The sequence below is a fragment of the Bidens hawaiensis genome, unplaced genomic scaffold, assembly GCF_021521415.1.
Source record: "Bidens hawaiensis isolate Kalapana, Puna unplaced genomic scaffold, B.hawaiensis_p1.1 tig00017066_1, whole genome shotgun sequence".
Classification (NCBI taxonomy): domain Eukaryota; kingdom Viridiplantae; phylum Streptophyta; class Magnoliopsida; order Asterales; family Asteraceae; genus Bidens; species Bidens hawaiensis.
In genome coordinates, this window is record NW_027492584.1 from 316,094 (window position 1) to 331,191 (window position 15,098).

Consider the following 15,098-nt stretch of genomic DNA (forward strand, 5'->3'; position numbering starts at 1 on the left):
CGTTTTTGAGCGTTTTGGGTTTTTAGCTGAGCGTTTTAGTTTTTTGTGAGCGTTTTAGGGTTTTTGCCTTTGTTTTTTACATTTGAGTGTCTCGAGTACCTATCGTACGTTAAGGAATTAGCGTACAGTTACTGCACCCCTAAACTATAATAATACATTTGTTTATGGGCCGTTCTAGTTGGATCTATAACTAGGGCGTCTTTGAATTGGGCTGTTTTAGTTGTTTGGTTAAGCATTTAGTGCCATCTTTTATGTATTGAACATAATGCTTCGAAAGCCCACCAGAGAAATGGCCGTTATCAAACAAATTCATTTGTGAACACATTAATCAAACGTCTATCTAACTATCTATATAATTGTCTACCATAAAATCATAGGTGTCGCTCTCAAATTGTTCCTCCCATTCTCTAGAGCCACCATGTTGCTTGATTTATAAATGGAGGTTTCTCATGCATTTGACCCGAATTCGCGGGTATGTTTTTACCAAACCCGGATAGTCTTTAAATGGGTTATAACATCTCATTTATTTGTAAACTATTTCATAATCAAACAATAATTTCCATGGGTCATGGGTCTCACCAAACCCATATAACCCTTAAGCGGGTTATAACATTTCATTTATTTGTAAATAACCCCTTAATCATTAAAGAATAATTTTCACGGTTTATGAGTCTTACCAAACTTTAATAGCCCTCAAATGGGTTATAAGATCTCATTTATTGACAAACACTTTCATCATCAAACCCTAATTTAATTTATCTGCTTTACATGTTCTCCGTTGATGGTCTATCATCTACAACGTCCAAATTTTTCATTAGACAAATATTTGTGTTCATGCTTGTACATTTAAAAAAATTAACATGCTTGTGTCCGTTTATGTTTGTTCGTTAATAATCTAAAAAACCTAAACATCTCAACTGATAAAACTCAAACGTTAAAAAATATAATAACAAACTATTATATATGTATTAAATTAAAACATAACTACATTAAAAAATAAAATAAATCATCATATGATAGCAAAACGATTATGAAACAAAACTTTAAATAAACTTCCGTAACACGGGAGGATCAAACTAGTACTCTATATATATGATTATATTCTCATACTAGCTTTAGAGCCCGTGTGATACACGTGATGCTTAAAAGAAATACTATCAAGCTATAAAATTAAATGATTAAATTTAAAATAATAAAACTATATTTTATCAAGTTAAATGGTTTTATAAGTACAAATTATATTTTCTAATGGAATATTCATACGAGTACTTGGTGGTTGTTACCCAACTCCTTCGTAATCACGAAAAATATGCACTTAGTGATTTTATAAGTTGTAATTATATTTTTTTAATATAACAAATTCTAACAAAAGATGATAAAATGTTTTATTAATAATGACATAAAATAACGTCATATTTAAAATTAGCATGAATAAAACACGCTTTTGTATTACAGTTTCGAAAGAGATAGATGAAAACTCCACGGATCCATGAAGGTTGAATTAGAGTTGTCACTTTTACCCAAAACCCGATCCCCAACCGAAACTAACCTGGCCCGAAAAACCCGAACCCAATAAAAGGCCGAACTAAACCGGAACCTAAGTAATCTAGGTTGGTTCTTGGATTTGATGTTTAGGTTTTGGGTCAACCTGAAAAACCTGAATAAACTATTTGTTTAAAAACATGATATTATTATTAGGTATGTACACGTATATGGAACACTCTACACATTCTATTTGTTCTTATTCCATCTATTATAGTTGATCGACTATTTATTGTATATATATATTTTCTACTCTCGGCTAATAACATCCGTAATCGAAATACATGTTGCTTTACCGGGTTATGTTTATTTATTATTTGGTAATTTACATAAGGAATAAAAATTATATGTTGCTTTGGTTTTCACGTTGTAGCTTTTATTTACTTTTTTTTTATTTAAGTTTTGATGTGTTAGACACCCGAAACCCAAGTAACCCAACTTGAAAAACACGAACTCAAATAACCCGAACTTGAAAAAACTGTGACAGATTTGGGTTGGGTTTCAGTTCTAAATTTAAAACTTCGAAACCCGAAGAACCCGACCCGAGAAACCAGAAACCCAAAAGACAAACTCGGGTTGAATAAATTTGTGAGAATAAAATTGTAATTCATTCAAAATTTATTTCATGTCATTTTAGATCTACATTTGATTTCATTAAAGATATAAATAATTTAATTATATTTACATAAATATCTGCATATTTGAAATTTCTATAATTTAGGTAATTAGTTATTAATTAAAAGATGAACTGATATGTTTTGATTACACTGACATAAATATGGTTTTATTAAAAATAGAAAATAATTTAAGCAGGAAATTGAGGCTAAGAATGAATCTCCAAATGACACATGTCCCTAGTTATTTTACTTTATTAGAATAAGTAAATTTGCATTAATAAAACAATATGCAAATGTAATTACTTAAAATAAAATTAAATGAAACATTCTTATTACATTTTCAATTGAAGCAAAGATCTCCTATTTGCTCTCTTAACCTCAACCTAAAGTAATTATTGTTCACTAGTTTGAATACCTATATTAAGAAACAAATGAATGGCTTAAGCTTTCTAGTTAAAAGAAAGAACAAAAGGGTCTAAAAGGACCTCATTCACCATACCTCATCCTTTGATTCATTCATAATCTTTCATCCCCCTAGAATTCTTCACTGCTTGTTGAGGCGGCCGAACTGTTTTTCTGCCCGGTCGCCCCAACCCGCCATAACGCAACCTGTTTAATCGTGTTTTCGAAAACATTTACATCTATAGATCCACGTTAGATCGCATACATTATTATTTAACATGTCTAACTTTAAAACCGAGGCAACCATGACTTCATCATTATCATCGCCGTCATCAACACCTTATGACTCCGAGAATGAGGAGTGTCAACTCATAGATAGCGCACCCCATTTTGGAGGAACTCTAAAAAGATGTTTTCAAGACAACTATCAATGCTAGATAGCGAACGAGAGTTAGCATGGGAAAGGAAATGCCATCAAATGCGCATGCAAGAACGAAAGAGGGAACTCACCGTTGAAAACCCTGATGAATTGTCTGATGAAGACCTCAAGGAGCTAAAAGGTTGCATTGAGCTTGGTTTCGTGTTTACTGAAGAGGATGGTGGTCAAAGTCTAGCTAACACGTTACCAGCCCTTGATCATTATTTTGCAGTGAATAGACTTGCAAGCCCAACGATGAGTCCACGTAGCATGAGTTCGTCAAGGTCAAAGTTCGCAGAGTTTGGTTCATTGTCATCCAAATCATTAGATGAAGGAAGTTTGTCACGTGATAATAGTGAGGATCAATAGAAGATTTTTAGCCCAGGTTTGTCGAATGCCATAATCATGCAGAACCATTAGCAATTATAATCGGTTTTCTTGTAGAGTTTATTTCGTGATTATATATCCATGATAATTTTGCAGGAGAGAATCCTGAACAAATTAAGACAAAGTTGAGGCAATGGGCGCAATTAGTTGCTTGTTCACTCATGCAATCTTCTGAAAAGGGAACAAAAGAATGACACATAAATCGAATTCAAGATTTGAGACACGGAAACATAGAGAATGCGAATCAAGCGTTTCTATAAAGAAGGCGAAACAGTGACTTTGGCTTACATCAACGGGGGGTGCATAATGTTGCTCACACGAGTTGTGATGTGTGTTTATAATTTAGGATTTTAGGGGGGTGATATATACGAGAATGACATAGTAAATAATGTAAAATTAACAAAATGAGGAATGTTATAAAGCAAAATACAATGAGAGATAAGTTAGTGAAATAATTGTGTTTTGCTATAAGGTTTCCTTGTATTAAGACTTTTGATAATTCAACTATTCAAGTGTTGTTTACTTTGCATTCTACCCCCAACTTTTTTAATTCTTTTTTTAATAAGTGATCCATCATCTAATGCCTCAAACATCGGCTTATAGAAAAAAGTCGATAGCATTCGTCATTTCTCGTTCATAAAATGTTCAAATACGATAAGGGACATACGGACTATGTTATGATCAATTCGTCATTTCTCGTCATCATGTAGCAGCCAAGGCCAAATAAATTTCTAGTTCACTTACTATAAAACTTAGATTCCAACATAGAACAGACATATACTTTATAAACTATTTTATCCTTCAACAAATTTGTCACATACAAAGTCAACTAAACAAGCAATGCCATAAAAGCCAGCATCTTAAATTAAAACGACTGATCACTCGGTTTTGATCCTTTCACGCCTGAAGAGCCTGTAGAATAGTGAGACGAGCCACTGCCAAACTACAACAAACCAGCTAGTAACTGTCTTGGGCTTTTTAGGCTCAGGCCTTGGCCCGAATAATACTTTGTAAAGCTCCTTTTGTTTTTGATAAACAACCTTGTCATGTTCGGCTAGTACACACAGTTCCTTTGATATTGCTTTGTCTTCAGGGGCAAGTTTACGTGCTCTCATGAAGTCTTCTCGGGCAGCATCTGTCTGCCCAAGTTCAGATCTAGCTTTCCCACGTCTGAATAGTGCTTTCACATTATTTTGATCCTCGGCGAGTATCTGAACAATAAATATAGATTTTGGTAAAAAAACAGATTGCAACCTTTATATTTGAGGTATCTTGCAGATCATGTCCTTAACCTTCAATAAGTGCATCCCTAAAGTAAACTTGAATGTAAAATAACTTAACGACCCTTACATTTAACAAAAGAAAATTAAAAATATAACAGAACTAATGGGGACTAATTTAAGAAAATAAGTTAAATACAAAGGTAGTTTAGTCATTGTATCCTTTAGCAATTTGGTAAATGGGTCGGTTTGAGTTATACTTTGTTTTTAGCGAGTCAAATAGGCGAGAAAATATATTCTTTTTTTAAGTTAGCTAAATTGCACATAGGTCAAGAGGGTCAAACAAGTCAAAAGTTAATGAAGTGCATTCCAAGTGCTAAAACTTCAAACCACTTTATTAGCAAAACATATTAATTATTGTAATGTTATTAGAATTAGCACATTAGTTATTTAGTGGAAATAAAAAAAAATTGATATTAAAAGAATATGTTATGTTTAGATCTTAGTCTTGCATCCATAATCTTCATAATTACTAGGTTAAGGACAATGCTTGATCATGCCAAAACATAACGCATATGCCTGTAAACGAACCGAACGAACACGAACAAAGCATGTTCGTGTTCGTGGCGTTGGGCTTAAAAAAAATAATAAAACCAGATTAAATTGTAACCGGTGATATTTCAGTTTCATAAAACTACACTATATTGTAATGGGACGAACAAACTTTATGAATATGTTAATGAATGTAAACGAACGTTCATGAACATAAATGAATGAATGACACATGTGTTCAGGTTCGTTCGCTTAACTAAATAAACAAAAATTTTTGTTCATGTTCGTTTGTTTATTAAATAGACGAACTTGCTGCTGAACACTTTAATAATGGTTCACTAAACGTTCGCTTCATCTACAGGCCTAATATAATTTATGAATCGGAAACATACAATGGAGCATTGAGCAATGGCTTCTTCATAACGTTTGAGCTTTATCAAACAAGCTGCAATGTTAAGGTGACACGGGTTTTTAACCGCCAAAGCCATGTCCTGATACTTGCCAAATAACTGAAACATGAAATCATCACCCATGTATGCAATGGCCTATTATGTTCATTAACAAACAACAGTTAGAACAATATTTATAAAATAAAATACACAAATCAAGCTTTATAGAATAATGAGTTTGACCATTTCATATTGTTGCATAGCCTCCTCTAGTTTGTCTTCTTTAAACAAATTATTTCCATCCATCCTTCTCCTATCTGCTGCACTGATTCTCTCTTCTACTGTCATATCACTACGCGCTTTACCCTTGATAAAAACAAGAATGACAAATTTAATCCTGTGATGAGTGATTGTTTCTGATTTATACCCTTTTTGTAGGCACGTAAACAAACCGAACGTTCAGTGAACAATTCATGAACCATTCGGTGGGAAGTTTGTTTATTTGATAAGCGAACATGAACAAAATTTTTGGTTCATTTATGTTCGTGAATGTTCGTTTTTTAAATTCGTTTATGTTTGTTTGCGTTCGTTTTTTGACCATTACAACTTTGTTTGGATGTAATAACTTTTCAGGCCCAACACATTGTTCTTCACATTACGTTTAACTGGTTTCAGCTCAATTAAATTCAGTCATCTATGTTCGGTTTTGTTTGTTCGTTTAGGCTAGTTAATATATTCATAAAAGAAAAAATTTACCATTACAACTTAGTTATTGTAATAATCTTTTACACGTAACACATTGTTCTTCACATTACTTTTAACAGGTTTCAGCTCAGTTATTTTTGTTCATCTATGTTTAGTTATGTTCGTACATTTATGTTTGTGAACCGTTGATAAATAATAAAAACGAACGAAAATAAATAAACATGAACATGTTCATTTTTTAGCGAACACACATGAACAAGAAACCTCTTCTTTTAATTCTTCCTGTTCAATCGTTTGTTCAGTTAAAGGTTATAAGATACTTTTTTGTGCAGAATGTGACTTGCACGCGATGCTACCGGTTGAAGGTGTGATTAGCACAAGTGCATTGTATAGATACTTACTTCTTTGGTTTCATCAAAACCGACTAGCTCAACTTCATAGATGATATCTGCCTTAGGTGGCACGTTTGGAAAAGAAAAGCTTCCTTCTTCACCATACCCGAGTTCCCAACCAACGAAAAAACAAAGCTTTGACATTTATTCCCCGTTTTTGCACCAGAGAAAAAAGAGATGGCAGGATTGGCAATTGGGCTATATTCCATGAAAGCTGGTGAACGCGCTCTCTTTTGGAGCGCGTTCACCAGCTTTCATGGAATATAGCCCAATTGCCAATCCTGCCATCTCTTTTTTCTCTGGTGCAAAAACGGGGAATAAATGTCAAAGGTTTGTTTTTTCATTGGAGAGTAAAAATGATATTTTGACTTTCTTAATAACAATACCTTTCCCTAAGACTATTTCAGTTAGTTGTAGCTCTTGCCACGTGTCTTCAAACTTGTGTTGGGTACTTTCAGTCCATGCTTTGTAGTGCACTACAAAACAAAAAATATGTTTATAATAATACTGTCATGAGATGATATCTTAAGTTTTGGACCTATACAATTTGGAGGTCACTGAAAATGCATAATGCATTAAAACCTAAAAAATTATTTAATTTAAAAGATAAGACAATTATTGACATACATGACTTGGTAAGCATGTGTGGCACTAGTTATACGTCATAAGTTGAATACTTTGGGACAAAAGGTGCTTTGGGTCAAACGAACCTGACCCAACTCATTTTGACCCGTGCATAAACTACCAGTTCATATTATTGACATTCTGCTATTAAATTGCTTATATGTACATAACATAAACTGTGTGTTTATTGTTTGTGGTCACTTATTTTGCATCAAAAAAAGCCTACGAATGGAAAGAGGACTTACAAAAGCAAGTTGAATATTTTGATGGCTTTTCACCATGACCTTCCTTAATGACCTGCTTTGTAACCTTTTCATGGATGACTTCCACTTTGGTATCAATTTTAGGAGGCCCGTTATCATCTTGAGACCCATTATGCACAAATGAAGATCCTTCAGTCACAATTTCCTCATCAGCATCTTGACCTGTATACAAGGTATTACTTTGGGTCAACATTCAACCAAAACCGAAGTATATTTCAAATGTACAAACTTTACTCAGAAAGTTAGCTTTTCATTTATAGAAAGTTCAAGAATCTTGGACAGAAGGCGTTTTGGGTCAACCCAGTCCGGGAACCAACTGCCCATTTTGCCACCTGTCAAAATTTTCTAATATATCAACACTTCTGAATCAAGGTGTTGGGGCACACTACCATTCTGAGGAGGCCCGTCATGAGTCATAGAAGAACCGTTAGACATGATTTCTGTTTCACCATCTTGACCTGGAAATCATACAATACAAGCATACATTAAACTTTAGAAAGGTCACAACTCACAACTATGGAATTTAATCTTTAATCATTTTTCATATAAAAAGAATTAAATTACTTCCATATCCTAAAGCCCTAGACACAAATAGATTGACATATTTCAAATTTCAAGTACATTGAATAATAAAAACATTAGATGTGGTGCCAGTTCCTAGCCCTCCTAGTAGACTTTGTACCAAATTGACTATTTAACAAGGACTTAAATGAACCATTAAACCAATATATTATATCAAAACATAAAAAAGTTATGAGGCAGATTCCTGATATATAAAGATTGATAACCGTCTTGAAGTATACATATATTGTGTGACACGTATAATTTGTTACAAAAGATCAAGTCCTTAAGGATTTCCACTTCAACTCTATGTAAAGGTACATACATCAACAATCATATTACACAAATCAGCAACTACATAACAAAATTCAACATCAACAATCGCAATTACAGTAATAATCTCATCAATTTAGTAGATTAAACAGGAATCTGAATTCGGAAATCAAGTTTATGCTCCGAATATATCAGGTGAAGTACGATTGGAACTGAATGTTACCTGATTTGGAATTGGAAGTGTGTAACTACTAATCGTACTTTGAAGTGATCGAAGAAGATTCGAGAGAGTGTATACTATTTATGACTAAATTAACAACTACTTTTGGGGGGTTGAAGTTGTTTATGAATATGCACATTTTGGCAGGCCAAACTTTCTGCAATTTTACATTTTGACCACCAATGTTTAAGACTTTTTAGTTAGGGGTGTTTGGGATTGCTTATTTAAATGAAAAAAGGACTTTTGATTAAAATGATTTATGAACTTATGAAATTTTGAAAAGAAGTTTTTAAAAGAATGTTTGGAGGATTAGCTTATGTGTTGGGGAAAATCAAAATGACCAAAAGGGACACTCTTTTTTTAAAGGAGTGTAATGAGGTTTAAGGGTGAGAGGGGTGTAATAGGTAAATCAAACTCATTAAGTTAATAAGTTACATATTCCTAACTTTTCAAAACCCCTCTATTTTGTCTTCACCATAAGTTAAAATCCATAAGGCCTTATGGTTTGCCAAACACCTTATACACCTTATTAACTTTTCAAAAAGTTTATAAGTTATAAGTTGATGAAAATAAGGAATCCCAAACACCCCCTTGGTCTGTATATGAATTTTTAAATTTGAAATGGATTGAATACGTCATTGTTTTTCATATACGTTTCTTTTTCTCCATCGTTTTAGTTGTAGTCTTTCCAGTCCATTTTAGTTTTAGTCATCAGTTTAGTTCATATATGGTCCGATCGTGGTTGAATCACTTCGGCTAGAAGCAACCGGGAAGTGCTCAATCAGACCAGTGATATATGAGATTTCAGCTCGCTCTAAAATATTGTGCATAACATTTAGGGAAAAAGTTTATATAATAAATAAAAATAATTATTATTTGTGTATATTTTTTTTTCACTAAGTTAGTTTTGATCGTCAAAGTAAATAATAAATAATATATGTTAATCATCATTGTTTAATAACTTTTTATATGTTTTCTATTATAAGGTTTATCAGTAAAACTTAAAATACTTTTCTAATATGAAAATTTGAAGTTCAATATCGTAACATTTTGAAGTTGAAATCAAAGGAAAAAAAAGTATATCTTCCGCTGTGAATGTATCATTATCGTATTCAGTATTTTTCCGTGCTCGTTAAAACCTTTCTTCTAGTGTTTATCTTGTTTCTTCTAGTCTTTATCTTGAACATTTCTTATTGCCTTCCCCGTTCATCTTGATATCAACTCTGACATTAACAAAGCATTGGGCGGGAAAGCTTTCAATATTATAATGAAAGAGACTATCAAAGAAGGTTCCACTCTGCTTGCGTCGTTAGCTGACTAAAAAAAGTTAGTCAAAGACAAAATCAAACCAAAAAAACTATTCGATTTATAGAAAAAAAATCCAAGAATAGCATTACAAATGGGTTCCTACTTGTTCCCATTAAATGGCTATTTTCACCCATCCTTGGTAATAAGTAGAAAAATATGGAGCTTCACTCACTTTCCCCAATATTCTCTCATGATAATACACAAGGCAATCACAAATTCACCTTTCACTCTAACTATCCTCTTTCTATTTTCAAATCCATCATGGCCGTGACAACCCTACCCATTTTCTCTATGCATACTTTCTTCACATTCATTCTTCATTTCGTCCCTCTAATCCAACCTTTTTTATTTTGTTTCAAGAATCCCATAACTAAGTTTATGAGCATTATTTCTCAAGATCCCGCGGTATCAACCGTATGGATTCAAGATAAAGGTGATATGTGTTACGAATTGATTTGGACGTAGGGTGTGATCGAGACAATAGATCAAATATGGACGCGAACAATAAAGATACCGTGAAAGACCCTAGATGCACACAAGTTACGGTCATGAAAGTGGCTAATATCGCGGTGAATATGCTGATATTCATCGTTACGATAGCCTTGTGTAACGTCTTGCACATGATCTTACGCCCTTATTCACAACCACGCATCATTTCCGAAGCCATTGTAACGTCTATGTCCATGATCTTGTGCATTTCTTGTTTATTCTATATCTTAGGCATGATTTGAACTTTTGGTCAATTAAGTTGTCATATGGTTTCTTACATAGGGCTGGTTAACAAGTTAACCAAGCCAACCACCTTCAGTTCTAGCTCAGACTCGAAGTTAAGCTAGTCAGCTCGGCTCAACTTGTTTATTCTTAATAAGCTTAAATTTTAAATAACGAGACGACTAATTTATTTTCTAAATGTTAGTATTTTGAACATTTCCTTGAACTGCTTGAACATTGTCACTGTTGGACTTAATTCCCGTCCTCAAGTCAATGAGGCAGGTTGTGCTGATCTCAAGGACTGGAATCAAGTCCAACAATCACCCACCTACCTAGTATTGGTCTATATAACCTAATCAAAGTTGTATTTATGGTTATGAGTTTGTAATCGCCTAATCGGTTTTGGAGTTACATTTTTCGTTCTTGAGTCACCGAGTTTTGATTCTTGCTTTTTTCTCACTTGATGAATGCAGGTAGGATTCTCTCTAAGCAACCTACCATTCTTACGCAACAACTTCAGCGACGACGCCAACATGGCACTCGGCTATGTAGCCGAATTCGGCATGATCTGCCACATGTTCGTCATCGGCCTCCAAATCGACCCCGCAATATTCACCCGACTACCCATTCGCGAAGTAAAGTAGCAAGCACCGGTTTACTCCTCACATTCCTCCTATCCTTATTCATCACACCATTTTTACACCTTAGTTACGAACCAAGCATCGAATTCGACGTCTTCATCTCACTCATCATATGCGGGACCGCATCCCCCTCCTCACCCGCATCATCAACGACCTCAAAATAGGCAAATCTGACATCGGCCGTTTCTTAATCTCAACCGCGGTCATATCCGACCTCATTTCCCTTTTAGTATTTACCATAGGGTACATTATTTTCGACCCCGTGGACGGGTTTACGGTCCGTACGGTTGGGGAGATTCTTTTAATGCTAGGAGTACTTGTTGTCCAAACCATTTTGGCTGCTAAATGCATACCATTGTTAATGAGATGGGTTGATAGTCAAAACCCGCCGGGTAAGTTAATGAAAGGGTCGCATTTGATCGTGTCATTAGCGAGCCTTGTACTCGTGTGTAGTCTTTCGCCTTTGATCGCGCGGTTTAATATGATGTTAAGTGTGTTTTTGGCGGGGATTGTTATGCCACGAGATGGGAGGTTGTCGAAGTTGTTGACGGGTAAAGTGAAGTATTTTTTCGGGTTATTGTTTTTCCCAGCGTTTATGTTTTGGGTTGGGTTTGAGGTTGATTTTGCTCTGTTTGATGCGGGTAATTGGCTTACGTGGGCTAGTGTTGTGTTGTTGTTTGTGACAATACTTGTTGGGAAGGTTGTTGGGTGTCTTATTTCTGGGGTGATGTTGGGGTTTCATTGGCAGGACTCGGTGGCTTCTGGATTGCTTTTAGGTATCAAGGGCCATTTTCATATATTTATGGCTATATTGGCTAGGCAAGTAAGTTTCAATATAAATTTCTTGCCTGCATAGGATTTAATTTCATAGATCAAACTACAAAAGTTTTTCAGTAAGTTATTTTGAAAACGCATGATGAGAATTTTTGATCTTTTTTACTGGACTTTAGATGTTAGTTGTTGTATAAGATAGTGACTTTAGATTTTTGAAGGATGCAAATCTGACTAGATTAGATGAGTGTCTGGAACTTTTGTCTTTTGTTGTTCATGATGTATGAAATAGCCACTTTAGTGGCAAGAAGACAAACATTCTGGAAATTCAATTCGGCTAGATAATATAAAATGGAGGGCTTTGTGACGAATGTACCCGTTGAAAATATATCGGTGAAAGTGGGTCTCGTCGATGACTATGGGAGAACATAACATGCTTAATCAATTTATCGACGGCTTAGGACGGAATCTATACCAAGGGATCACTTATAACTACGCCTACAATGAGAGCGAGACACTTTTTTCCAATAAATTAGTGATGCCTATATTTGCGCTTATTCGTGTCAGGGGTCCCTTAGTAATATGTTGATGATTGTCTTCATTTTTCTAGCAATGTAAGACAATGACTAACATAAATTTGAAGTCCAACAAAGAATAATCCGTTACTCATCATGGTTTTGAACCAATGTTTTTTTTTTAAAAAATCATTAGAATATAACTATATTTTTGGTTTGTGACATGGAGTTTATATCATATACAGAGATATATAATTAGTCCCTCAGACAGTGTGGTTATGGTAATGGTGAGTTTCCTCACCTTCATCTATGCCCCAATGGTCGTCAAAAACATCATCGAGCGCGCAAGAAAGCGATCACCAACACAACGAATGGCACTCCAATGGCACGACCCATCCAACGAGCTACGAATGATTTTATGCCTTCATGGTCCAGAAAACATTCAATCAGCCATTAACTTCATGGAAATCTCCCAAGGGCCAACTCAACCAAGTATGATGGTGTATGTAAACGATATGATCGAGTTAACCGACACAACTGCATCAACACTAGTGCGTGGGGAAGGAGTGGACGCGATGGCCATAACGGATGAAGGTATTTTGGAGACGAGAGAAAACATCACGAACACGATAAATAATCATGTCAGGGACCATTCTGAAGGGATTGAGGTAAAAAGATTGCTTACGCTTTGTCCTCTTGCGACTATGCATCACGACATTTGTGTACTCGCGGAAGATTTGTTGGCGTCGTTGATCATCCTCCCGTTCCACAAGAATCAACAACAAGATGGGACGTTCAACACAAGCTATTTGGAGTTTCGTAGTGTCAATAGAAAGGTAATAACATTATTGAAGTTATTAGATTATACTTGTTATCTAAGACAATGACTTGAAATGAAAAAAGTCATGGTCGCTATACGAGATAGCAACTTCAGTTACATGAAATTTAATTTCGTTTGTTATCAACTGCTCATGAAACTGAAGTCGTTGTCTCATATAGCGACTTTAACTCTAGTTTTCCAATCAAATTTCATTCTCTTTCATTCTCTTTGATAACTGTTATTTAAAAAAATCATCAAAATGAGGGGGGGGGGGGGGGGCGGGGACTCAACATTTTGGCCACGGCCGTCTAAATTTGCACCACGTATAACAAATTTCTGGTGAAAATGGATAAATTTACAATGCGCAAAAAAACAGGGCACCCCTGGCACTCATTATAATTCATGATTGACTGCTAACCTACCAAACCGCTTATGATTTCTTGAGATTTGTTAGCTAAAAACTTGAATCGAATCGAGACGAGCTGAAACGAACTCAAGCCTAAAAATAAGCTTGTTTAATAAAAGTGTCCGAGCTTCACTTATCAAGCTCGAATGGACTCACGAGCCTAAACTGAAAGATTAATGAAGGATTAATCCTTCATAAACAAGCCTATTATTTAGTTAAGTTTTATCTAATTAATAATATACATTTGTATGATACTCTGTAATTGCTTTCTATATATAATATTACTATGACAACAACAATGACATGCAAACGTTTTATTTCCAACACAGGTTCTACGTCACGCACCATGTTCAGTTGGCGTATTAGTAGACCGAGGTCTCGGATCCATCCAGTTAACAAGATCAACCAAATGCATGAACGCAGCAATCATATTCATAGCCGGAAAAGACGACCGCGAAGCACTATCTTACGCAGGGCGAGTGGCCCGACACCCTGGAGTCAAACTCACAATCATAAGATTCCTACTAGACACAAATGGAGACAATGTGTCATCAAGGATAACAAGAGCTAGAGCCAAAACAACAGAATACGAGGAAGAACTGAAGCAAGACGACGAGTTTTTCGCCGAGTTTTATGACAAACATGTAGCCACGGGACATGTTGCGTATATGGAGAAGTACCTTTCAAACTCGGGTGAGACTTATTCGACAATTAAGTCGTTAGAAGGCGAATACGGGTTGTTTATTGTGGGACGGGGAGCGCGGGTCAACTCGACCTTGACCACGGGTATGAATGATTGGGAGGCTTGTCCTGAGTTGGGTCCGATTGGGGATATTCTTTCTGCAACTGATTTTTCAACAACAGCTTCTGTTTTGATTATTCAACAACATAAACTTAGAGGGAAACTTCAGGGTCTACATGAAGAGTTCTCTATTATGTAAGCTAGTATAGTTGTAAAGTAGTAATCAAGAATGTAAAAAGAATTGTTAAATTTGATTTGGGATATTTTTATCTATTAAAATGTCAACCACCCTAGCTTAGATAAAAGTAATAAAACTAGCTTAAAAGATAATATATATGAGGTATAAAAATACATTAAAATTAGAGTTAAATAAACGAAAAAAATCAAGCAATACATAAAAAGGAAAAGAAAAGACAATAAAAATACAAGAAAAATCAAATAAAAATAAGGTAAATAAAAAGAAACAGAAGAGACAGAGGGGGGGGGGGGGGGGGTTGATCGGGTCGGATCAGCCGAAAGGGAAGGGCGAGTAGACAGGAAATTTCAACTCATGACCTAAACATTAGAATGCTTGTGTTTAACCACTAAAATAAACTGAAATTTTTAATTGAATTACGCT

General features: G+C 35.0%; 2 protein-coding genes and 1 pseudogene across 2 annotated transcripts; 2 read left to right on the top strand and 1 right to left on the bottom strand.

The window, feature by feature from the left end:
- The first annotated feature begins 2,970 nt into the window (after nucleotides 1–2,970).
- On the top strand, nucleotides 2,971–3,560 carry LOC143553021 (uncharacterized). Its single transcript, XM_077043099.1, has 2 exons — nucleotides 2,971–3,316; nucleotides 3,463–3,560. The coding sequence occupies exons 1-2, from the start codon at nucleotides 2,971–2,973 to the stop codon at nucleotides 3,558–3,560; spliced, it is 444 nt and encodes a 147-aa protein (XP_076899214.1).
- A 636-nt stretch (nucleotides 3,561–4,196) lies between these two features.
- Nucleotides 4,197–9,234, bottom strand: LOC143553022 (peptidyl-prolyl cis-trans isomerase FKBP42-like). The gene is made up of 9 exons (XM_077043100.1): nucleotides 9,219–9,234; nucleotides 7,901–7,969; nucleotides 7,494–7,673; nucleotides 7,011–7,100; nucleotides 6,865–6,923; nucleotides 6,634–6,759; nucleotides 5,771–5,893; nucleotides 5,531–5,683; nucleotides 4,197–4,577 (listed from the first exon to the last, which is right to left on the bottom strand). Exons 1-9 carry the CDS (start codon nucleotides 9,232–9,234, stop codon nucleotides 4,245–4,247), a joined length of 1,149 nt encoding a protein of 382 aa, XP_076899215.1. The 3' UTR covers nucleotides 4,197–4,244.
- Nucleotides 9,235–9,976: 742 nt separating this feature from the next.
- LOC143553008 (cation/H(+) antiporter 28-like) lies at nucleotides 9,977–14,906 on the top strand (annotated as a pseudogene).
- The last annotated feature ends 192 nt before the right edge of the window (nucleotides 14,907–15,098 follow it).

What these genes read in the sequence shown, in the direction of transcription:
- LOC143553021 (XM_077043099.1), top strand. Translation starts at nt 2,971, where the DNA reads ATGTTTTCAAGACAACTATCAATGCTAGATAGCGAACGAGAGTTAGCA. An exon ending in CAAATCATTAGATGAAGGAA is followed by an intron (nt 3,317 to 3,462) that starts GTTTGTCACGTG and finishes ATAATTTTGCAG; the next exon opens with GAGAGAATCCTGAACAAATT.
- LOC143553022 (XM_077043100.1), bottom strand. An exon ending in AAAATATTCAACTTGCTTTT is followed by an intron (nt 7,101 to 7,493) that starts GTAAGTCCTCTT and finishes TTTGTTTTGTAG; the next exon opens with TGCACTACAAAGCATGGACT. An exon ending in GTTTTGATGAAACCAAAGAA is followed by an intron (nt 5,894 to 6,633) that starts GTAAGTATCTAT and finishes GTTTTTATCAAG; the next exon opens with GGTAAAGCGCGTAGTGATAT.